This window comes from Ovis aries, chromosome 2 (genome assembly GCF_016772045.2).
Source record: "Ovis aries strain OAR_USU_Benz2616 breed Rambouillet chromosome 2, ARS-UI_Ramb_v3.0, whole genome shotgun sequence".
Classification (NCBI taxonomy): Eukaryota; Metazoa; Chordata; class Mammalia; order Artiodactyla; family Bovidae; genus Ovis; species Ovis aries.
In genome coordinates, this window is record NC_056055.1 from 171929939 (window position 1) to 171956119 (window position 26181).

General features: G+C 38.3%; 1 protein-coding gene across 1 annotated transcript in view; it reads left to right on the forward strand.

Moving 5' to 3' along the window:
* The window catches only part of NXPH2 (neurexophilin 2), a 128696-nt gene extending 116905 nt beyond the window's left edge, over positions 1 to 11791 (forward strand). The window contains exon 2 of the mRNA XM_042243925.1: positions 9277 to 11791. Within this exon, the coding sequence (XP_042099859.1) occupies positions 9277 to 10020 (744 nt within the window). The 3' untranslated portion in view covers positions 10021 to 11791. The remainder of the gene's footprint in view (positions 1 to 9276) is intronic.
* The last annotated feature ends 14390 nt before the right edge of the window (positions 11792 to 26181 follow it).

Consider the following 26181-nt stretch of genomic DNA (forward strand, 5'->3'; position numbering starts at 1 on the left):
TGGGTAAAGAAGATATGGTATATATATAATATGTGTGTATATATGTATGTATATATATATATATATATACACACACACACATACATACATACATACATACACAATGGCATATTACTCATCCATAAAAAAGAATGAAATAATACCATTTTCAGCAACATGGATGGATCTAGAGATTGTCATACTAAGTGAAGTAAGTCAGAAAAAAACAAATACCATATCAGTTACAAGTGGAATCTAAAATATGGCACAGATGAACTATTTTGCAAAATATACAGAGTTACAGACATAGAAAACAATGTTATGGTTACCAAAGTGGAAGGTTGGGAGGGGTTAACAGATACACACTACTATATATAAAAGAGATAAATAACAAGGTCCTACTGTATAGTACAGGGAACTGTATTTGATACATTGTAATAAACCTATGGGGCTTCCCAGGCAGCTCAACAGTAAAAGAATCCACCTGTAGTGGAGGAGATGCAGGAGACACAGATTGAATCTCTTGTTTGGGAAGATCCCCTGGGGGAGTGCATGGCAACCCACTCCAGTATGCTTGCCTGGAGAATCCCATGGACAGAGGAGCCTGGAAGCCTACAGTCCATAGAGTTGCAAAGAGTAGACATGACTGAAGCAACTGAGCCTGCACACATGCACGCAGTAAATCTATAATGGAAAGGAATCTGAAAAATTATATATTACATATATTCGGTTCAGTTCAGTTCAGTCGCTCGGTTGTGTCCGACTCTTTGTGACCCCATGAATCGCAGCACGCCAGGCCTCCCTGTCCATCACCATCTCCCGGAATTCACTCAGATTGATGTCCATCGAGTCCGTGATGCCACCCAGCCATCTCATCCTCGGTTGTCCCCTTCTCCTCCTGCCCCCAATCCCTCCCAGAATCAGAGTCTTATATATTATATAAAACTGAATCACTTTCTAATACTTGAAACCACACAGTACTGTAAATCAACAGTAATTCAATTTAAGAAAGAAAGAGAACACATGAATTTGTGACCAAAGTTCCTGACCCTCTCCCCGCTTCGCCCCTGGACTGCACAATGTTTGTTACAGATGTTCCTGTGCGTGGACCACGTCACTCTAGATCACTTTCTACCTCAAAGCCTCTTTTGTCTCCTTAAAGCGCAACTGCAACCTTGCAAGTGAAGAGTCAATGGGACTAAATAAAATGTGTCAGTTAGAACTGATAAACCCTGGACTGGAACAGCAAAACTGGCTTTCTTATTTCATCCACAGGTGTTTCTTCAAGTAGTAACAAACACCGCCAGTTGGGACTGCAGTAGGATAGAGTATCTTGAACTGATAATGGCACAGTGTACATTGAATGGAATTTGAACCCCATAAGCTCAGAGTTTAAATGCCCTTCACTTCCTTTGTATTACTCATGGGTGTAGACAAAGCATCTCCTCCTCCTCTTCTCCCCACCCCCACACCCCACCATGTGCAGTTTAGGACCCATCCCCACATGCAGCGACAGAGAAGCAAAGCTATCACCATGATGGATCTATAGATGTAGTGTAGCATAGCTTGCGTGCTGTCATGTCTGACTCCTTGTGACCCCATGGACTGTAGCCCACATCTCTGACCATGGGATTATCCCAGCAAAAATACTGGAATGGATTGCCATTTCCTAGTCGAGGGGATCTTCCCACCCCAGGAATCGAACCTGTTTCTCTTGCCTCTCCTGTATTCACAGGCAGATTTTACCACGGCACCACCTGGGAAGCCCATGTAGAAGATGATTATCCCATAATTATGGCAAAAGTCTGACTGTCTCCAATCCCAGGGGAACGCTAGTAATGGTCATGGCCCCACAGCACCCAGCCTACTGTGAAGGTAGAACACTGCTTTGTGAGACTTTCCTTAGCTTAATCCACTTGGTAAAGACCTGCAAAGAAAGCCCCATGTAAATGTTGATACTGACTCATTGGATGTATAGAGTCAAGTACAATAGACCTGATCCAAAACTGAGAAGAATATCTGAGTCTAATACATTAAGCAGGTAATTCCAACTCCATGGGAGATATTTAAAGGCTAAGCTCTTTCTTTATTGAATTATCAATTATCTAAATGAGCACCATTTTTAAGAAATAAATACTAAATGAACGTGAAATAACAACAATAATAATTAATGGTGACAGACATATTTATAGCACATAATAGTGCCAGAATAATGTATAAATAGCTTAGAAAGATGGTAATGATAACCTGTATGCGAGACAGCAAAAGAGACACAGATGTACAGAACAGTCTTTTGGACTCTGTTGGAGAGGGAGAGGGTGGGATGATTTGGGGGAATGGCATTAAAACATGTATAATTTCATATATGACACTGGGATGACCCAAAGGGATGGTACAGGGAGGGAGAAGGGTGGGGGGTTCAGGATGGGGAACACATGTACACCCGTGGTGGATTCATATTGATGTATGGTAAAACCAATACAATATTGTAAAGTAATTAGCCTCCAATTAAAATAAATAAATTTATACTTTAAAAAAATAAATTAATAAATAGTATAGGAGTTCCTAAGCAACTCTGAGGTTACTGGAGAGAATTCAGTGATGCAGTAAAGACTTGTAAATTGAAATGCTTGGATTCCTGACCTTAAAAACAAAAAATCAATCCTAAACCAAGTCCCATTGAATTAAATGTAAATTAGACTAAGCTTATGATAACAAAAATGTACAAGCCTTGTGAGAATTCTGAAAGTGAAACTTAAAATGATCTTCTCTGCCTGAATCAGAGGTTAACATCAACAGTGATTAAGTCTTGTTGCTAGAGCATACCCTTGCGATGAAGGGATGAAAATGGCACCTTACTTCTGTGTTCTTCCTCCTCAAAGCCTACTTTAATCATAAGAAAGACATCAGACAAACTCAAACTGAAAGGCCTAGCCAGTGTTCCTTGAAATGTTCAAGGTCACCAAAAACAAGGAACAACTGAGAAATGGTCACAGCCAAAACAAGCTTAACAGTTCATGATGACCAAATATAATGTGGGATACTAGATGGGATCTTGGAATATATAAAGAACATTAAGGAAAAATGAAGGAAATCTGAATAAAGCATGGACTTTAGTTAATAATAAGGTGTAAGTATTGGATTTGGGGGCTTCTCAGGTCACACTAGTGGTAAAGAACCCCCTGCCAATGCAGAAGACATAAGAGACACAGGTTTGATCCCTGGGTCAGAAGATCCCCTGGAGGAGAGCAAGGCAGCCCACTCCAGCCTTCTTGCCTGGAAAATCCCATGGACTGAAGAGTCTGGTGGGCTACCATCCATAGGGTCACAAAGAGTCAGACACAACTGAAGTGAGTGAGCATGCATGAGTGTGTTGGATCTTCAGTTGTAACGAGTGTAAGATATATAAGATGTTAATAATATAGGAAACTAAGTACAGGATATATTATAACTCTTTACCACACAATTGTCCGGTAAACTAAAACTATTCTAATATAAAATGTTTTCCTGAAAAATACATAAGATATACTTTTAAAAGATCTTCTGATATAGTATTTGCAGAGAAAGATGCTTTTTCATTTATAAATTATTTCCATAATTTGTGACAGTTCTCACATCTGCTACTATAAAATTCACTGCAGCTTCTCTGCCTCTTAGGAAAAAAATGCATTTAATTATCAGTGAAATTCAACTCCAGCTTGTTATGATGAATGATTTGAACCTGTCAGCTTTTCTTTCCTCCCTAAAAACAAAAGAAATGAAATGAAATACAGTCTTCCTCCTTTACTTCCTTCCTTCCACCTGCTTCATTTAATTGATGAAGGTTTGAGATTTTATTAATCTTTTTGAGCTCCTCTGTAAGATGCAGAAAAAGCTAATATGATATCATTGTATCTAGCTAATGTGTGTGCTTTGTGAAATTGATACACCCTGCCAAGACATAAATTACTTAAGCTTTGATAAATGTGTTGAAATCAGGGAATGTTCAAACAGATAAAGCACAGCAATTCCTCTTTTTCTCCCTTTTTTAAACTCCATTTCGTGCAAGCAGTTAAATGTTTTTGCATTATTATTGTAATATGATGGGACAAAAGACAGCAGTGATATTGATAGTAGCATAGAGAACCCCAGCAAATACAAAAGCAATGGAGGATACAGCCTTGTATTTTGCAGAGAACATCTAACAACCTTGCCTTGGACAGACTGGTTGCCAACAGGTTCAGATCCGCTTCAGTCCCCTCCCAGCATGTTGTATCACTGAAATTGTCTACAGAGGAATGAGCGTCATGCCAGACACTTTGCACTTTCAGATCCTTTGCTGACTCATTTGGTAGGCTGAAATCAAAGATCCACAAACATATTTTATTAGCAAAGAATGCTCACCTGTCCCTGTGATCTGCATATGACTCAGATGTCAGTGAGACTGGAAACACGAAGATTTGGATTGATGCTCTAGGGTTGATTTCTACTCGTTAATTTATCCTATGGCACTGAACAAGTTGCTTGATTGATCACTAATCAGTTCCTTGGAGACCTGAGAATCCATATCATCTTTTGAAGACAGTTTTTGAATAGGAGGCATGGAACTATCCATTGGATAATGTAAGACCCACCAGTTTCTGAGTGCCTTTTGCCAGAGGTTGGGCTCAGTAATTTCCATCCATTTTTTAAATCTAGTCCTTACAATCAACCAACAAAGGAGGTATAGGTAAAAAAATTGGGGCTCATGTCAAGGGACAATGAGGTCATCAGGCAGCAAATCCTATGCTTTTTCCACCATGCTGCTTCCATATTGGGAGTATATTGGATGAGTGTGGGTGGGGTTGTGGCTCATTCAAACCCCAGTCATCCCTGAGTAGGTCTTTTGAGGTTAAGCGTGAGCCTTGGGAACTTTGGCCACACATCTATGTAGACCTGTTTAGGAGAGGATGTCTTCTCGGTAGTGATGCACTCATTTCAGCAGCATTCTAGGCAGAAGACTGAACAAGTTATACCACAGGGAGAGGAAGTTGGGAGAAGAGGTACAGCTAGCAGCTTTTGAAGACAACTAGGAATATATTTGCTATTTTAATTATACTCTTCTACCTATATACATCATCATTCAATAGCTTTTTGGAATTTGAGTTTAGATTTGGGAATCAGTACTTGTAAGAACTGTCCATACATTTTAGAGTAATAAATAAGTTAAAGAAGTGAAGTGAAGTCGCTCAGTCGTGTCCGACTCTTTGCAACTCCATGGACTGTAGCCTACCAGGTTTCTCCATCCATGGGACTTTCCAGGCAAGAATATTGGAGTGGGTTGCCATTACCCAACTTTTCTCAATTTGTTTAATGTTGTCAAAGCAAAGTCTAGAGTAAAGCAAAAAAAGTAAAAGATTCATACATCTACTTTTTATCTAAGGAATCCTTGATGACAGTTTTCACTGAAACAATTATAGATCTGTGCTTAAGAGTTAAATTGCATTATTTTTACATAGGCAAACCTTAAAATCAAAGGCAACTTGAGCAGATTTGAACCTAAAGAGTATTGGGTTATAATATACTTTTTAAGAATCAAATTTCGCTTTCAATTCTCATCTGCAGAATCTTTCCTGAAGAATAGAAGAGTGTTTCTGAAAGCAAATAATTACATCTAATTTATCTGTTTAGTAGGAGAAGGCAATGGCACCCCACTCCGGTACTCTTGCCTGGAAAATCCTATGGACAGAAGAGCCTGGTAGGCTGCAGTCCATGGGGTCGCTAAGAGTCAGACACGAATGAGCGACCTCACTTTCACTTTTCATTTTCATGCATTGCAGAAGGAAATGGCAACCCACTCCAGTGTTCTTGCCTGGAGGACCCCAGGGATGGGGGAGCCTGGTGGGCTGCCATCTATGGGGTCGTACACAACTGAAGCAACTTAGCAGCAGTAGCAGTATCTGTTTAGTAAGTTTTGTATTCTTTTTTTTCACTTTCTTAGGATGAGTTACCTATATCTGGGTCAAACTGTTACAACATCAGTTACTACAATGAAAATCTGTAGTATTTTTGAAAATTAATAAGCGACTTTTTGAGTAAATATTATTGAGTCATCTCAGAACCATCACATCAGAAGTCCTAGAGATAAGAAAAGGATCTCATAATGTCCATCTCACGATAGAACTCATCATGTATTTTAAAATGCACCAATATCAGTTAGCCTGAGACTCTATGTGATTGAAAACTTGTCACTGTACAACAAGTTTAACGTTGATAGGTTTTCAATAACAGAAAAAGAAGAAAATCAGACAAAGCATCAAGAAAAATGACCCAAGCAGAAAAAACTCAGAAAAATGTGCAATGTGAAACAAGCATTTTAAGATAAAAAGAGCATATTGGTGCTGGTAGTACAGAGTGTTGTCATGCTTGTGCAAAAAAAAAAAAAAAAGTATTTTTGAATGGAAAATGGATCTTTATTCTACTAACACAGTATTAATTGGGAGCACTGCCCAGAGGTAAATAATGTGGTAAAGAATCCACCTGCCAGTGCAGGAGACCCAAGAGACAGGGGTTTGATTCCTGGGTCAGGAAGATCCCCTGGAGTAGGAAATGGCAACCTGCTCCAGTATTCTTGCCTGGGAAATCCCATGGACGGGGAGCCTGCCGGGCTACAGTCCTTAGGAGCAGAAAGAGTCGGATATGACTGAGTGACTGTCACTGTCACTAGTGTGTATATGTTAATCCAGGGGGTCCCAAAAGAGTTGGACACGACCAAGCACTTGAGCACAAGCATATTGTGTATGAGTAAGAACTGAGGTGTTTTTTTGGTTGTTGTTTTGTTTTTAAGCAAGCTAAAAGGGGTTTATCTTGTGAAATATAGGAAGACAGGAGTAAAGGAAGAGGTTAGGAAATTGGACAAATTGGGGAATAGAGATCAGGAAATTAAGTTCTTTAGTACTGGCCATTCTCAGGATTGGTAGGTGTGGCTGTCAACATTGACCAAGCAAGGCACATCTCATGAAATATTGGAAAAAGGTGAAAAATAATAATAGCAAGAATCATAATCACAGAGAAGAGAAACTGGACCTTGATCAGCAAGGGGTTTCTTATCTGTCCATGTGTCCTTGACTGTCTCCTTGGAGAGAGGACAGGACAAGTCAGTTGGACCAGGTTACATTAGCTCTTAGCAACCTCAAGTCCTACCTTTAGCCAATACTGACTTCCATGGGCTGTCTGACCAGTTGATCTCAATGAGGCTCTGTGCACATTGTAATGAAGAGTGTTCAAAGTCAGAAAACTAGTGACAGTATCAGAAATACCCAGAATATTTTGAGCCAGAAATCCTGAGTAATGATCCCTCTTTTTCTGGTGACTATGCCAGTCCTTCAACACCAGGAGAAAAAGAAGTATCAACTCAGGATGTGCAAGACTCTAGGAACAGAGAGTATGAATTCAGGTTTTCAAAACAATAAGAATGTGCAGAATATCAGTTTGCCCTTCTGCCAAGCCTCAGTAATTTAAGTAGAGAAGAGAATTTTTGAAAAAGCTAGACATGAGTGGGAAAAGCCTTTGGGAATTAATCAACAGGATCAATATATATCATGTGCCCCCTCCCCACCAAAGCAGAAAACAAAAAGAAAAATCCACACACACACATTTAAGTCCTTGCATTCCTCCTCTAAAGTGTTCAGGGACAAGTTATAGGTGAAAACACTTCTCATGAAACTCTATTAGGACTTAAACTTTGATGAATGTATAAAATACAACCTCATATTATTAAACTCTACCGTAGAGTCAAGTGTAATATTTACAGTCCAAGCTATGCCAGTATTTTTCTCAAAACTGAATTGAAAGCAATAATTCTTGTAATAATCTGAGACTGGTTTTACCAGGTACTTCACCAGGTTTGAAAGGGTTGGGGAAACAGTACATAAAAACAGCCCCACTTCCTTCTCATCCTTTCCATCACGCTGACAGTTTTCCAGAGAATGATTACCAGAGTGGTTTGTGCCATTAGAGATAAGAGGCTATCTATGTTTCCACGAGAAACCTCTATTTTCCAGACTTTATAATTCATCTATAAATATCCACTCCAAGGAGCAGTTTCATATATTATGAATCTGTCTCTCAAAATTCATATTGACTTAACTAAATGATTTTTAGAAATCATGAAGACTTTTACACTGCAAAGAGAGTTAGAAAATCAAATGCAAATAAAGTGCTGTGTTTCAGGGAGAATGATTTGAATCAAATACTGTGGAATCCATAAAACGCAGGCACAATTCTTTCTTAGCAATCCTATCTTTCCGGGTACTATTCAGTTGTAATAAAATGTATTTATAAACAATTAATTAATTCAAAATATACATTTCCAATTTATTTCTGCTTCTGTAAAGGCAGATAATTTGAGATTATATTTTTTCAACTAAATCTTTTATAGAACTTCATATTATTATTCATACTACTTTTAATTACAGAACTTAGAATTGAATTATATCAAGTTATGAAATTATATGACATGAGCTTTTGAATATAACAATATGCTTGCTATCTACAAATATATTTTAAGAGTCTTATCAATACCTTATATTCAGATGGCTTCTAGCTCCATGGTAGAAATCTTAGCTTACTAAAGTTATTTTCTACCTAAAAAAAAAAGACCTTACAAATTGAATGTTTTTATCAAATAAGAGACCAAAAAATACTATATCCCCCAGTCTGGGAAGATAGAATTGTAAAGATTAGGAGACAGAGACTAAAGCCACATCAACCCATGAAAATGAAATGCAGTCATCCCTTGGTATCCATGGGGGATTGGTTTCAAGATCCCCTTGGATACCAAAATCCAGGGATATTTAAATTCCTTATATGAGATAGTTTAGTATATGCATATAACCTATGCACATACTTCTGTATATTTTAAACCATCTCTAGATTATTTATAATGCCTAATACAATGTAAATAGTTGCCAGAATGTGACAAATTCACGTTTTGCTTTTTGGAAATTTCTGTGTTTGAGTTGGGGGCAGTTGGGATATTTTGTTCAGTTTTAATTTCAATTCAGTGTTGGTTAAATCCAGTGGATTCAGAACCTGTGTATACAAAGAACCAACTGTCCTCTCTGCCTAATCTCATCACTTCCATGTTTGTAGTCACCGATTTGTACTGCTTGAATGACATGGTCATCTTGTTACACTGCAGAGCCCCACTGTGTATGTGAAATGGTATTTAGCAGGAAGCGAAATAATACTACAGGAATTACCCCAGTGCTTTGGCTTTGGTATATGTGGACTCACAGCCCAACCTAAAGTATACTTTTCTTTCTTCCTTTTGAACAGCTGTTTTGTGACAGTGAGAAGGTGGTGCACGCCACGGAGGGACTGGATTGGGAAGACAAAGATGCCGCAGGGACCCTGGTGGGTAATGTGGTGCACTCGCGGATCATCAACCCTCTGCGCCTGTTTGTTAAACAGTCTCCAGTCCCCAAGCCTGGACACTTGGCCTATGCAGACAGCATGGAGAACTTTTGGGATTGGCTGGCCAACATCACGGAGGTTCAGGAACCATTGGCAAGAACTAAAAGGAGGCCAATAGTGAAAACAGGAAAATTTAAGAAAATGTTTGGATGGGGTGACTTCCATTCCAACATTAAAACTGTGAAACTCAACCTCCTCATCACGGGGAAAATCGTTGACCATGGTAATGGAACCTTCAGTGTTTATTTCCGACATAATTCCACCGGCCTGGGTAACGTTTCAGTGAGTTTGGTACCCCCCTCCAAAGTGGTGGAGTTTGAAGTTTCCCCGCAGTCTACCTTGGAGACCAAGGAATCCAAGTCTTTCAACTGTCGCATTGAGTATGAAAAAACAGATCGGGCCAAGAAGACCGCCCTGTGCAATTTTGACCCATCCAAGATCTGCTACCAGGAGCAGACTCAGAGTCATGTATCCTGGTTGTGTTCCAAGCCCTTCAAGGTCATTTGCATCTACATTGCCTTTTACAGTGTTGATTATAAACTTGTGCAAAAGGTCTGTCCTGACTACAATTACCATAGCGAGACTCCCTACTTATCTTCTGGCTGAATCTTCCCATGGACAATAAAAAGGAAGGGTAAATATATACTCAGTTATTAATAGAACCACCAAGAACCAAGCTCAGCTCTCCATGGCAAAGGATCCCTTTTGTTTCTGGCAGTGAACCTTCATTCCCTATAAGGTTTTCAAATTTAAAAAAGAAAAACAAACATCTTAAAAGTTGAAATGTGTTTGTTATGGTCTTAAGTACCTTAATCTAAACAGTCAAACTGTATATGAAACCATCACTCTCTCATAAGATCTCTTTCTCCTAAGGCTGACTCCTCCAGCTATTCTTTTTTCTCTAAGAGTCGAAGGTAGCAACATGGAACAGGAAAGAACCAAATACTGCATGTGATAAACATTGCTCTTGAAATGAGCCTGCCTTTGAAGTATGTTTTGGAAAGTTACCTTAAAAATAGCAGATCCAGTAAAGTAACTGAAAAGATTGTATTTGATAGATGAATCACATTTCTGACATTGAATTCTTTTTTATTGCTGTCTTTTTTCCCATGTCTGTGCTGTTAGTGATATGAGAGATGAAGGGGTAAAATTTGCTTCAAAACTCATGTGTGAAGTTACAGTGCCCCAGTGGAATGAAACACATTATTATCTGAGCTAGAGTTGAGTGGAGTGGGATTTAAACACTTACCCTTGAGTTGGTCACCATCCTTAGGATTCTCATCTGAGTAGTAATATTAGCATATTAAAAAAGCAAATCTGGATGTATAAGTCAGTTCAACAATGACGATGATCAGGATGTTTTTAGATTGTTTTGCCAGATTCAATGATGTGAGGTTGTCAAAAATATCACAACTCCGTTTTCCCCCTGTAACCTAATTCTATTCATTTGGTGGTATGATTTTTGTATACCTGTGTAGAACAACTTTGAAATTGAGAGAAAGCAATTGTTTCCCAGGCTAGCTAGAATTGGAGAAAGATTGGAATTGGAAGGAGGAAATTCCAGGATGATGTATTCATTATTTCTAGCCTGTGAGATTAAGATTAAGTTCTCCTTGCATTTAGCTATTTAAATGAAGAAACAAATTGTGGAAATAAGGAGTTTATTTAAACAATGATAATTATTATCGTGCTAATAACCGAGACACATGGCTCCCTAGGCTTTTGGGATAACTTCCTAATGAATGTTGCCTCATAACCACCTCCTTTTCATCTTCTCTGAGGGGGTCAAATGTCATCTGTGTCATAGAACTGGATGATCTTTGAATTAGCACGAAGAGAGAATCTGGCTGACCAGTACAAAAAAGTGTTTCTAGAACGTGGAAGATTCATGGAATGGTTACCCCTTTTACGATAGCTGTCAACTTTTTCCCCCTTCTTATCTGTAAAATATCAAAGTAAAACACTGAATTGACAACCGAAGGAAGAACGAAATGCTCTTACGATAAAATGCTCTTACCACATTGCTCAAAAAGCCAACAGCTCTCGTCTCTATTTTGCATCTCTAGTCCTTTCCTTTTCCTGGTGATACCTGCACAGTGTTTGTTTTTTGTCTTTTGTAAAAATTGTACTAGGCTTAGTGTGTGGTAATACAGGCTTGAAATTTTTGCTCTGAGTTCATCGGGTGCTTTTGTAATTTTGTGATTGGTGTGAAATACTTTGAGACATCATTTTATTTTAACCTAGGAACAAGATTAAACTACTATCTACTGTAAAATATGTGGGAACCATATGTGTATATACACTTAGATTTTCTGTGTACATAGAAAGTATGTGTACACATTTCTATGTAAATAAAAAGAATTTCCTAAATCTGTCACATGACTTTAACTTTTTGTTTTTTTAAAGATTGTTCTTGTTTCTTTTCTTCACAATGGTTTAGTGTGTGTGACTCGTGTGTGTATGCGTTATCAACTGAGCATTCAGATCTTCCATATGTTCATATTAAACAGAGCAATTAGGCCATGGAGATTATACAGCAGAGTAAAATAATAATCCATACAAACCACTTGGCACATAGTTTGGTGTCTAGTAAGAATTCTGTGAGCTTCCATTAAGATTTATTATTACAAGTGAAAGGTGATTTTAAATTGTCTAATGTTCAAAACTTTAGTGGTATAAACACTATATCTATATAAAGAAAAAACTAAATCAGTTTGCACAATTCTTAGATTTTAGCAGGATTTGTGGGATTAAAAAATAAAGAAAGAAAGTTCCTCAGGCATGTTTTTTAATTGGCATAGAACATATGCCACATACAGTTTTTAGACATAATTTCATTTCAAAGCCTCCATAATTGTCAGTAATGGTGCTTGGCACAATATAAATCAGATCCCATTTAAACCTGCAAATGCACACATTCCTACAAAACCACTTTTGCCTTAGAGTGCTGCAGTTGAGGAACAGGACATTCATGTAAGCTGATTTTATGCCCAATCACAAATTGTTCAGAATGTAAAGAAACAGACCCTTTTAAAAATGCAACTTAAACTAATAGAATGAACACCTGAAAACAATATAATGTTGTGTGTCAATTATGCCTCCATAAAAAATTAATTTAAAACTTTTTTTAAAACACTAGCAGAAATTTAATCTTCAGGGAGATGTTAGGCATCTTCTCAGGATCTCTCTATTTATGAGAAAGCAAACTAGTTTTAAGACCCTTTCACCCCTCTGCAGAAACAATCTTATTACTCATCACCACACAGAATCAGGAAAGAGGCTGTATTTCCATGACTATGAACAAGGTGATCATATCAGCCATAGGTGCTGTAAAATCTGGGGAAGGGAAATAAAAAAATGAAAAAGACAAAACTTTTGGACATCATGTAGCACAGCAGTAATCAGTGAAAAGAAAACAATTTTCCTTCTTCCTTCTACTTGGTACTTGAAATTTCAACACATTCTCCTGGTCTAAAATACCCCAGCAGTAATAAGTGTGGTTCTCCAATAGGTCTATTCATAAGAGAACCTGATTCATAGCATATTATATCCTGTAATCTTTATTGTCCAACACTGTTATTCTGCAACACCTTTCTTCTCTATTTGAAGAACTTTACATGACCCAGATGCTACATGCTACATTTTAGGTACAACTGCTACATCTTAAACATTCCACAACTGGCTAATCCTATCTCCATTAGAGACATGGTTCTGCTGGGTGGGAGCTGCCATTATGGCTCAGGGATTCCACACTTAAATATTCAAAGTGCAGTTGTCACATTAGCAGTATTACCTGTAAGCCTATTAGAAATACAGAGTCTCAGGTCCTGACTCAGACACTGAATTGGAGTTTTCATCTTAATAAGATCACCACGTGACTTGTATTTACATTAAAGACTGAGAGGTACTTCCTTAGAAACTCTGATTTAGTAAATGGAGTTAGTAAATTAGGAATTAAAAATCTACTTCTTAAGAACTTTTGGTTACAGTGGTTCAAATGGGGCTTCTGACAATACTTTTGAAAATGGCTGAAGGAATAGACCCTTTGAAAAATGAAAATTAAATGAGTAGATTAATAACAAAATAAAGAAAAGTAAACCAATATTAATGTATAGAAGAATAGTATTTCAAAGAGAGTGCAGGCTACACTATCTTCTGGTTCAGACATCTCATTTGACAGATAAGCAAAACCAGGGCCTCATCAGAGTCAAGGACATGCCCACTTAGTAAGTAACAAAGCCAACTGAAATGCAAGTCTCCTGCCTCCTTGTCCCAGGTCTTGTGTTACAGTAAAAGGTAAGTTGAAGCAGATATTCAAAACAAAACAAAAAATAATTGCAGTGAGTTTATAAGAAGACATGACCCGGAAGCCAAAACTTAAGGCTGGAAAAGGCTGGAAACACTCTCTCTGCAAAATCCTCAGGATTGTGATACATCTATGAAAACAAATTTTTTAAAACTTAAACTATACAAAAATAAAGTCAGAATAAAGCCATTTTGTCCAAAGATGAGCATCCTAGGATGTATTAGACGTATGACTGGCTAAGAATTAATAGCAGTAGAGCGTGGGAATTTACAGAATTTTCAACAGATTTTAACACCTGAGAATATATTTTCATAGAAATAGGTAAATGGGGTGGAGTGCCTTCATAGCCTAAAGGTCCAACTTTACTTAATAAAGAATCTTAAATTAATTCATTGCCTATAAAATAGAGGGTGGCATCATGCATTTTTACTTGCAGTTAAAATTATAGTTGCTGCTGCTGCTGCTAAGTCACTTCAGTCATGTCCGACTCTCTGCGACCCCATAGACAGCAGCCCACCAGGCTCCTCTGTCCCTGGGATTCCCCAGGCAAGAACAATGGAGTGGGTTGCCATGTCCTTCTCCAATGCATGAAAGTGAAGAGTGAAAGTGAAGTCACTCAGTCGTGTTTGACTCTTCGCAACCCCATGGACAGCAGCCTACCAGGCTTGTCCGCCCATGGGATTTTCCAGGCAAGAGTACTGGAGTGGGTCGCCATTGCCTTCTCCAAACTATAGTTAACCTCAAGTTAATCAGAACGGTCAATGAATGGAAATTTCATGTCTCCCATTGTCAGTGACAAATTACAGGCAAACAAACTCTTGCTAGAGGCTTTTTTTTTTTTTCCTTCATAAAAATCTTGTAAAATATATTCAGGGGTCATTTAATATTCACCTCGTCTTACTCCAAGGTCTGGAACCCTGGGAATGTATCCCATTCTGCTTCATTTGTAATCTTCCCTTTTTATCATCCCTCTCAGGCTCCCCCATAAATAGTCTGTAATCTCTTCTCAGAAGGAATGAGTTGACTGTGCCCTCTACAGCACGGGACAAAGTATCTGGTATGTACTAGGTACTTGATCATTATTTGTCGATTTTTTAAAAAATCTCTGACAAAAAAAGGTGACTATTCAAGACTCACTTTACCCACCTAACATGAATTTTCTTGCACCATTTCCAAGATGAAGACACTGCTCCAGCTTAATGTGATACTCAGTGAATGCTAGCTCCCAGAACCACAGAAATACAAAAGATGGAAACATGTTTGGAAGTGATCTAGAATAGGTTTTGTTTATGAGATAATTGGAGAGATTTCCCTGGCAGTCCAGTGGTTGAGACTCTGTGCTTCCACTGCAGGGGGCATGGGTTCAATCCCTGTTTGGGGATATATCTTGCATGCCATGCAGTGTAGCCAAAAAATTAATTAATTAACATTTTTTAAAAAGAGAGAAGCAGAGAACCAAAAAAGGGAAAAAAGAAAGAATTGAGGACCGGGTGAGGTTTAACAGCCTGGTTATTTATATTGTTCTTCCTGCTTGGATAAAGCCATTCTTTCTCTTCTTTATTATTCCAAATCACTGATGTTCTGTATTTGTGTTACAGACTGTCAGCTGGCCACCAGCATGGAGCCTCTGCCTTCTCCTATTGAAGTGGGAGGGTGGGTCAAGGGTGTGGCCGGCCTGCTAGACTGCATGCCCCTACCCCTCAAGCAGTGAGGTATGTGGCCTGGTTGCTGAGCTGGAGCTGGTAGAACATGAGAGCAAGGGATGTGTCAACTTATGTAAAAGCACATCAGGCTTGTCTGTGCTATTTTCCCTTCAGGCGACTAAAAGGACCTGAGATGCTGCCCAGTAAAGGGGGCAAAGCAACTGTCCATCTGAGTGTCTTTCCAACCATGAAGGAGAGCCACCCAGCTAACCAAAAGCCCACCCTGGACTTCTACAGGAGAAATAAACATATATGTTATTCATTAGGCCATTGAATTACTGGGATGGATTTGTTACTGCATCTTAGCGTGAGTTAACTAATGAAATGGAGCAGGACTGTATGGTCCTTACACCCTGCCCCCCGCCACACCATGTCTTCTGCCTGCCTTTTGCCTGTGGAAAACTTCAAAGAACAAGTTTAGTCTGAGAAGTGAGAAATGCCGAAACAAAGGAAAACAGCCAAAGGAGACTAAATAATAATAATCTAGTCATTGCTGCTGCTGCTGCTGCTAAGTAACTTCAGTCGTGTCCAACTCTGTGCGACCCCATAGACGGCAGCCCACCAGGTTCCCTTGTCCCTGAGATTCTCCAGGCAAGAATACTGGAGTGGGTTGCCATTTCCTTCTCCAATGCATGAGAGTGAAAAGTGAAAATGAAGTTGCTCAGTCATATCTGACTCTTAGCGACCCCATGGACTGCAGTCCACCAGGCTCCTCCATCCATGGGATTTTCCAGGCAAGAGTATTGGAGTGGGTTGCCATTGCCTTCTCCATGTAGTCGTTAAGCATTGTCAAAGACCTTTAGTTCTTTCTCAAGGGCTGTAGATAATATTCTGTGTGCTGTCTTATAGATACTAAAGCCTCAAGTGGAGAAGTTAACTACATGATGACTAGACTGTGCCCAGGACTTGAGCTGCCACAATTCCAAGAATTGACCACAAAGAAATGGGAAAAAATGGACCCTGGAACTGAAGATTAACTGTACTTGAAACATTCAAGATGATGCTGGTCAGACCACTAATGACCAGTTTGAAGATGACTGTTAGATTATTCTGCTCTTTCTTCTTGTAGCCCCTGCCCCACAAGATGTCTTTCACCCCTTGCTTGTGGGCGGGGGGAAGAGTCAAGTGGACATGTGTCCACCACCCTCCCCTTCATGTTCCTGACATCTGAAATAAAACAAACTTTCCTTTCCATCAACCTGGCCTAATTATTAGCTTTTTTAAAAATTTTAATTTTTTTTTCAATTGGAGGCTAATTACTTTACAGTATTGTAGAGGTTTTTGCCATGCATTGACTTGAATCAGCCATGGGTATACATGAGTTCCCCATCCTGAACCTCCTTCCCACCTCCCTCCCCATCCCATCCCTCAGGGTCATCCCAGTGCACCAGCCCTAAGCACCCTGTTTCACACATCGAACCTGGATTGGCGATCTGTTTCACATATGATAATAATAATATACATGTTTCAAAGCTATTCTCTCAAATCATCCCACCCTTGCCTTCTCCCAAAGAGTCCAAAAGACTGTTCTATACATCTGTGTCTCTTTTGCTGTCTCTCATATAGGATCATCATTACCATCTTTCTAAATTCCATATATATGCATTAATATACTGTATTGGTGTTTTTCTTTCTGACTTACTTCACTCTGTATAATAGGCTCCAGTTCCATCCACCTCATTAAAGCTGATTCAAATGTATTCTTTTTAATGGCTGAGTAATATTCCATAATGAATAAGTACCACAGCTTTCTTATCCATTCATCTGCTGATGGACATTTAGGTTGCTTCCATGTCCTGGCTATTATAAATAGTGCTGCGATGAACATTAGGGTACACGTGTCTCTTTCAATTCTGGTTTCCTCAGTGTGTCTGCCCAGCAGTGGGATTGCTGGGTCATATGGCAGTTCTATCTCCAGTTTTTTAAGGAATCTCCACACTGTTCTCCATAGTGGCTCTACTAGTTTGCATTCCCACCAACAGTGTAAGAGGATTCCTTTTTCTCCACACCCTCTCCAGCATTTATTGTTTGTAGACTTTTGGATAGCAGCATTCTGACCAGTGTGAGACGGTACCTCATTGTGGTTTTGGTTTGCATTTCTCTGATGAGTGATGTTGAGCATCTTTTCATGTGTTTGTTAGCCATCTGTATGTCTTCTCTGGAGAAATGTCTGTTTAGTTCTTTGGCCCAGTTTTTGATTGGGTGGTTTATTTCTCTGTAATTGAGCTACAGGAGTTGCTTGTATATTTTTGAGATTAGTTGTTTTTCAGTTGCTTCATTTGCTATTATTTTCTCCCATTCTGAAGGCTGTCTTTTCCCCTTGCTTATAGATTCCTTTGTTGTGCAGAAGCTTTTAAGTTTAACTAGGTCCCATTTGTTTATTTTTGCTTTTATTTCCAATATTCTGGAAGGTGGGTCATAGAGAATCCTACTGTGATTTATGTCAGAGAGTGTTTTGCCTATGTTCTCCTCTAGGAGTTTTATAGTTTCTGGTCTTACATTTAGACCTTTCATCCATTTTGAGTTTATTTTTGTGTATAGTGTTAGAAAGTGTTCTAGTTTCATTCTTTTACAAGTGGTTGACCAGTTTTCCCAGCACCACTTGTTAAAGAGATTGTCTTTTCTCCACTGTATATTCTTGCCTCCTTTGTCAAAGATAAGGTGTCCATAGGTACGTGGATTTATCTCTGGGCTTTCTATTTTGTTCCATTGATATATATTTCTGTCTTTGTGCCAGTACCATACTGTCTTGATGACTGTAGCTTTGTAGTAGAGCCTGAAGTCAGGCGGGTCGATTCCTCCAGGTCCATTCTTCTTTCTCAGGATTGCTTTGGCTAGTCGAGGTTTTTTGTATTTCCATACAAATTGTGAAATTATTTGTTCTAGTTCTGTGAAAAATATTGTTGGTAGCTTGATAGGGATTGCACTGAATCTATAGATTGCTTTGGATAGTATACTCATTTTCACTATATTGATTCTTCTGATCCATGAACATGGTATATTTCTCCATTTATTAGTGTCCTCTTTGATTTCTTTCATCAGTGTTTCATAGTTTTCAATATATAGGTCTTTAGTTTCTTTAGGTAGATTTATTCCTAAGTATTTTATTCTTTTCATTGCAATGGTGAATGGAATTGTTCCCTTAATTTCTTTTTCTGTTTTCTCTTTGTTGGTGTGTAGGAATGCAAGGGATTTCTGTGTATTAATTTTATATCTTACAACTAGAAAAGGAAGAAATGAAGAACCCCAGGTTTAGTAGGAAAGAAATCATGAAAAATAGGGCGGAAATAAATGCAAAAGAAACAAAAGAGAGCATAGCAAAAATCAACAAAGCCAAAAGCTGGTTCTTGGAGAAGATAAATAAAATAGACAAACCAATAGCCAGACTCATCAAGAAACAATGGGAGAAGAATCAGTCATCAAAATTAGAAATGAAAATGGAGAAATCACAACAGAAAACACAGAAATACAAAGGATCATAAGAAACTACTATCCGCAACTATATGCCAATAAAATGGACAACTTAGAAAAAATGGAAAATTTCCTAGAAAAATATAACTTTCCAAAACTGAACCAATAAGAAATTGAAAATCTTAACAGACCCATCACAAGCACGGAAATTGAAACTATAATCAGAAATCTTCCAGCAAACAAAAGCCCAGGACCATAGGCTTCACAGCTGAATTCTACCAAAAATTTAGAGAAGAGCTAACACCTATCCTATTCAAACTCTTCCAGAAAATTGCAGAGGATGGTAAACTTCCAAACTCATTCTATGAGGCCACCATCACCCTAATACCAAAACCAGACAAAGATGCCACAAAAAAAGCAAACTACAGGCCAATATCACTGATGAACATATACGCAAAAATCCTTAACAAAATCCTAGCAAACAGAATCCAACAACATATTTAAAAGGTCATACATCATGACCAAGTGGGCTTTATCCCAGGGATGCAAGGATTCTTCAATATCCACAAATTAATCAATGTGGCTGAGTGCCAAAGAATTGATGCTTTTGAACTGTGGTGTTGGAGAAGACTCTTGAGAGTCCCTTGGACTGCAAGGAGATCCAACCAGTCCATTACGAAGGAGATCAGCCCTGGGATTTCTTTGGAAGGAATGATGCTAAAGCTGAAACTCCAGTACTCTGGCCACCTCATGCGAAGAGTTGACTCATTGGAAAAGACTCTGATGCTGGGAGGGATTGGGGGCAGGAGGAGAAGGGGATGACAGAGGATGAGATGGCTGGATGGCATCACTGACTCGATGGACATGAGTCTGAGTGAACTCTGGGAGTTGATGATGGACAGGGAGGCCTGGCGTGCTGCGATTCATGGGGTCGCAAAGACTTGGAACAACTGAGCGACAGAACTGAACCAAACACCACATTAACAAGTTGAAAGATAAAAACCATATGATTATCTCAACAGATGCAGAGAAAGCCTTTGACAAAATTCAACATCCATATATGATAAAAGAAAAAAAACCCTCCAGAAAGCAGGATTAGAAGGAACATACCTCAACTTGATAAAAGCTATATATGACAAACCCACAGCAAACATTATCCTCAATGGTGAAAAATTGAAAGCATTTCCCCTAAAGTCAGGAACAAGACAAGGGTGCCCACTTTCACCACTACTACTCAACATAGGTTTGGAAGTTTTAGCCACAGCAATCAGAGAAGAAAAAGAAATAAAAGGAATCCAGATTGGAAAGAAGAAATAAAACTCTCAGTATTTTCAGATGACATGATCCTCTACATCGAAAACCCTAAAGACTCCACAAGAAAATTACTAGAACTAATCAATGAATATGTATTGGATTTTGAGCAGCAAAGCAGCAGGAACCAACACATAACACTCTCTTCAGTAACAGTAATACAAATGGTGCATAAGATCTCTATCTGTGTGCCCACTTGGATCTCTATTTGAATTATTTCAGTCTCTCAGGCATTACAGTAATAATTTCATACACACAACTTTTATCTTGCCTTACTGTTTATATTTCATGTATTCCATCATCAAAGAAGAAAAAGTAAGTTCACCAAGCCAGAGATTATATTTTATACTTTTTTGGAATGTCCCACAATGCCCAAATAAAGTTATTGCCCTTTAAGTGATTTCCAGCTGATGTTATACTACTTTAAAAGTTAACATAGGAAATTATGTACTTAAAACATTTGCTTTAATGACTCATTAAAAAATAAAGATGGAGAATTCTTAAAAGATAATAAAACATTATTTTAAGAATCATGCTAATTCTACTTCAACTAATAAAACAGGAAAGAAGAGTATATTTTTCTTTCCTGTCTTTGTTTTTTGTCAGTGACACGCTTACATAGATTCATAATTCCAAAGATATCAATATGATTCACAATGAAGTCCTTACTCCCACCACTTTGCTTCCTCTCCAGAGGAAAACTATTGTATAAAAACCATGTGTACCCTGGCAGAGATAAATGAATACGTTCAGAAGTGTTTTAAATGATTCAAAATGTTTTATTCAGTTTCCCCAGATTCTCCTTTTTGTGTGTATTTGTTTAGTTGAAGCTTTATGATGTTTATTTTTTATTGTTTCCTTTTTTAATTCAACAAATTACTTTTAAATATCAAGTATTTTTAATTTAAAAATATTAATTTACTTTTAATTTTTAATTTTTAATTGGAGGATAGTTGCTTTACAATATTGTGATGGTTTCTGCCATACATCAACATGAATCAACAGTCATCCATACACATATGTCCCCTCCCTCTTGAACCTCCCTCCCCACCCCACTCCTGTAAGTTGTCACAGAGCACCAGCTTTGGGTTCCCTGCATTATATAGCAAATTCCCACTGGCTATCTATTTTACGTGTGGTAATGTATATGTTTCAATGTTATTCTCTCAAATCATCCCATACTGTGTCCAAAGTTCTGTGCTTTATGTTTACATCTCCTTTGCAGCCCTGCAAATAGGATCATCAGTGCCATCTTTCTAGATTCCATATAATTTAAAAATATTAAATACTGTTAATGCAAAAAGTATTAATTTTAAAATATTCGTAAAATAATAATAAGAATCTCATCACCAATAAATTAAATATATTTTTCTTGTCTGTACCCATATATAAGGATATATATTTATCATGTTACCATGATACATTACTGTACATGTTACTGTACCTTGTTACTGTACCTGTACATGTTACTGTACCTTGCAATAGGTACAGTATGGTAACATGATAAATATGCCATTATATCTTATATACAAAATTTTTGACTGGAATATAAAGACATTAAATACATTTCCTCAGTAAATCATATGAGAAATGCTGTATGGCTCAATATGTCCTCAAAAATGGAATAACCCCAGGATTGTATGAGTAATGGGGCCATCTCCACTTTCTCTTTCTTGTCATCCACACTATAACAAACAGAGGTCCCACAGAATTATTCTAGTCCTGAAAACATAAAACAATTTTGCAGAACTTGGCCAAAGAGAAATTACAAACCCTCATTAAGAGAGTTAAGCTCAATGGCATGTGGGAAGCCAGCTCAATCTTGGATCCACACTAGCACTAATGAGGCAAATGTAGTCTATCATTAGCATAGTCCCATTCCACTCATTTCTTGAAAGAACCATTCAAATCACAGTATAACAAAGTGAAAGAGTCTTTACAGGAAAGGAGAGCTAGGTTTATTGATGTTTACTATGGGTCTGGTATTCTTGCCTGGGCAATCCCATGAACAGAGGAGCCTGGCTGGCTACAGTACATGGGATCACAAACAGTCAGACATGACTAATGCAACTTGACACATGGCTTTGACACCATCCTAGATACTTTAAAATAAGTACCAACATTGAAGTCAGTTCAACCTAGATTTGTGTTTGAGCCTGCCATTTAATAGCTTTGCGACCTGGTGGGCACTAGTGGTAAAGAACCTGCCTACCAGTGCAGGAGACATAAGAGACACAGGTTCAGTCCCTGGGTTGGGAAGATCCCATGAAGGAGGGCATGTCAACCCACTCAAGTATTGTCACCTGGAGAATCCCATGGACAGAGGAGCCTGGGAAACTACAATCCATAGTGTTGCAAAGAGTCAGACATGATTGAAGCAACTTAGTACAGCATAAACGCATGCATGCATGACCTTGAATAATTTGCTGAACTTCTCTGAGTTTTCTCATCTTCAAAATGGAGTTAGAATAACTGGTTCACAGCAGTGTTGAGGTGAAAGTAAATTTCACATAAATTATGAAACATAACGGACAGTAAGAACCCTAAAGCACAATATTCTTTTAATTATTTTCTATTATTTTTATAAAATGCAGTCATAATAAAGCCAGTGTAACTAATTATATTTCATTGTTTTTATTCAAAATCTCTCCCTCTAAAGTACTTGGTATATCAGTGAAAATGTCCTTAATACCAGGCTTAAAGCAATATATGCAGGAAACAAGTAGTTGGACTTCTCAGGCATCTTCAGAGAGATATCTACTCAAGATGTTTCCTTTCTTTCTTTGGGAGAAGTTGAATATTTAGACATGGTGCCCTGCACAGAGAAGGTTGATTTTAAAAACAAGTGACAGCTAAATTCTTAAAGTCCAGATTTCTTAAGTATGGAACAGATATTTCACTAAACTAAAAGATAAAGCAAAAGTAAATTGATTTTACTTGTTTATAAATGCTTTCTAACAAAATATTGATGACTAAAGGAACACCTATGACCAAAACATTATCTGTATAGTGAGCACCCAGTGGATGGTCTTGCCACCCCCGCCATTTCCTATCAATTTTGTTTTGCTATAATCAATGTAATTACATTGCTGGATCCCAGTAGCTATTTTGTGCAACGTGGTCTTGCCAGTTGGAGTCTTTCGATAGCACTGGAAATGAGCACCTGTTGCACTCTAAGCCTGTCATAAGTCCTACTTTTACAAGGTAGGACCTAGAGACCGTTAGGGACTGCTGGCCATGATGTTTCTATCATGCAAGTAAAGAAGCAAATGAAACTGTCCTGCAGAAACAGAAAGAGGGAAGCAAACAGAAAGAAGCAGAGATGAGAAATAGCCAGCACCCACGTCTCTAATTCCAGTTCATTCTCAGGGACTACCTGCAATCCTTGCCTTTGAGTTCAGAGAGACTATGTATCATTTTAATAAATGTTCTTTTTCCCCCTATCGATAACTCTATTATCCAGAGTCATAGCAAGAAATAAAGGTCACTCGGATCATCTGAGAATCCTAGGGAAGAAGTAAATGTCCTGACTTACTTGACTTTTGGCTTGGCCATGTTACATGCTTTGGCCACTTGAATGTGGATAGACTTGACCTCTATCCTATCCAAGCAGAAACTTTCCATGTAATTGTGGGGGCTATGTTGGCTGTGTGGAGTTTCTACCCTCTGTCATGAAAGCATCATACCCTTTCAATCTGGAATTTAAAATAGAAGACACTTGGAATTTGAGCCACAGCTGACTCATACCTCTCATTAACATGAACCAAAAACAAGTGTCTATGGTTTTAAGCTTCACTGACTCAATGGACATGAGTTTGAGCAAGCTCCGGGAGATGGTGAAAGACACAGAAGCCTGCAGTCCATGGGGTCACAAAGTCAGACAAAACTGAGCGACTGGAACAACAACAAATTGTTTTAAGCTACTGAAGCCTTGCAGTTGTTTGTTGCCACAGTAAAAACTGATGAATACAGTGAGGAACAATAGCTGGAGGCTTTCAGTACATTAGGTTAAGAAATAAAGGAAGAAGTAGTATATTGAGAGCCAAAGAAAGCTGCAGGAATGAGGAAAGCTCAGGACATGTAGCCAGGACATGTAGCCACTGCTCAAAGAAAAGTAGACTGAACCAAACTAAACTGAACTGAGCCAAGAGTGCTACAAATGTAAAAGATAAATTTTGCTTACCCAAAGAATTAATGAGAGATACATAAAGATTTGAGATCATTCTCTCAATAGAAAAGAACTTAGAGACCATCAGTTCAGTTCAGTCACTCAGTCGTGTCTGACTCTTTGACACCCCATGAATCACAGCACGCCAGGCTTCCCTGTCCATCACCAACTCCCAGAGTTTACTCAAACTCATGTCCATCAAGTCGGTGATACCATCCAGCCATCTCATCCTCTGTCATCCCCTTCTCCTCCTGCCTTCAGTCTTTCCCAGCATCAGGGTCTTTTCAAATGAGTGAGTTCTTTGCATCAGGTGGCCAAAGAATTGAAGTTTCAGCTTCAGCATGCATTCTTCCAATGAACACCCAGGACTGATTTCCTTTAGGATGGACCAGGTGGATCTCCTTGCAGTCCAAGGGACTCTCAAGAGTCTTCTCCAATACCACAGTTCAAAAGCATCAATTCTTTGGCGCTCAGCTTTCTTCACAGTCCATAGGTTACTAGTAAGCTATAAGTTACTTTATTGAAAGGAAATAACTTGATAGGAAGAGGAGTCATATTTTATCTAAGCTGATTCCACTGTACCTAAGGTTGTTACCCATAATTTATACATTACATAAGTACTGGATCAGGACAATGACAACGATGATAGATTTGCTTCTCTTCCAGCATGAATTTAGAGAGCTGTATTTCTGTTTTCCCTATTATTTAATGTAGAATAAAAAGAAACTTTGTGCTGTGGTTCTCAAAGATTTTAGGTAACAAAAAATAGTGTTATTTTGCAAAAGACAATCCTGAGTTGTGGGATTCTACAAGTGATTTATTCTGCTACATCATGGGAAAATAAATGCCTTTTCCAACTGACTGAGACTCTTTTCATTTGTCAACTATTGATCCCCTCCCACAACCTCTCTTCTTAGCTCCATGATTCTTCTAGAGGTTAAACCAATGAAGCCTGGTCCCATTTATTTCTTCCTACTTTATGCTGTGGTATCACCATCGATAACCTCAGAGCGGCCAGCCACTCATCTTCAGTTAGTAGCTCTGTGGCAGACACTAGCTAAAGGGAGGATTTTAGAGACTGTCTAGGCATTTCCTTTCAGCATCTAATATTATAAATTAAACCCTGAAAGGAACTACAGAAGGCATATTTTAAAGAATTATTTCCTTTCAATGTTATATGCATCTACATCCGCAGTGCCCCTTGGTTTGCATTTGGTAGAGAGTTCAAGAAGGAAAGTCATAATAGGTATCAGCACCTTCTCTGTTAGTTAGGAGGCAGGCAGGTTCCAAGAGAAAGCGTGAAGGGAATGGACCTAGTTGAAGGTCAAAGAAAAATCACGATGACTCCCAAAGGCCTCTGACAATTTATTTTTAGGGTCCACTGACAATGTTCCCCTTACTTTTAGCTCCTCCAATCTTGCTGAAGAACTTTTTACTCCCTAAAGATTTGTATTTATTGTTGCTAATTCTTGAGTTACTACTCTCTATTTCAGAACTATTGTGCAAAGATGTTCATCTTTCTCTTAAGTCCTCCCATTAAACTGGCATCGTTCTAAACACCCCAGAAACCTAGACTCCCCCACAAACGCTTAGAATACCAAAAACTAGCCTATATTTTAGAAGAGAGGCAAAAAAAAAATCTGTCTATCTAAATAATTGTTGATTTCTATAGATAGATGAGTAATTTTGTCATTTGAAGGATATCATCATTTGAATTGCACTGACTTTCTTTTGAGACTGGAAGCTACATAACTTTTCTTAATGTTTCTTCTTTGCTTCTTTTCTAGTCTATGAAATATTAATAGCTGGTCATCTGCCCTCAGTGATGCTTGACCAACATTATTAAAAGTACTAGTAAATCAGTCTCT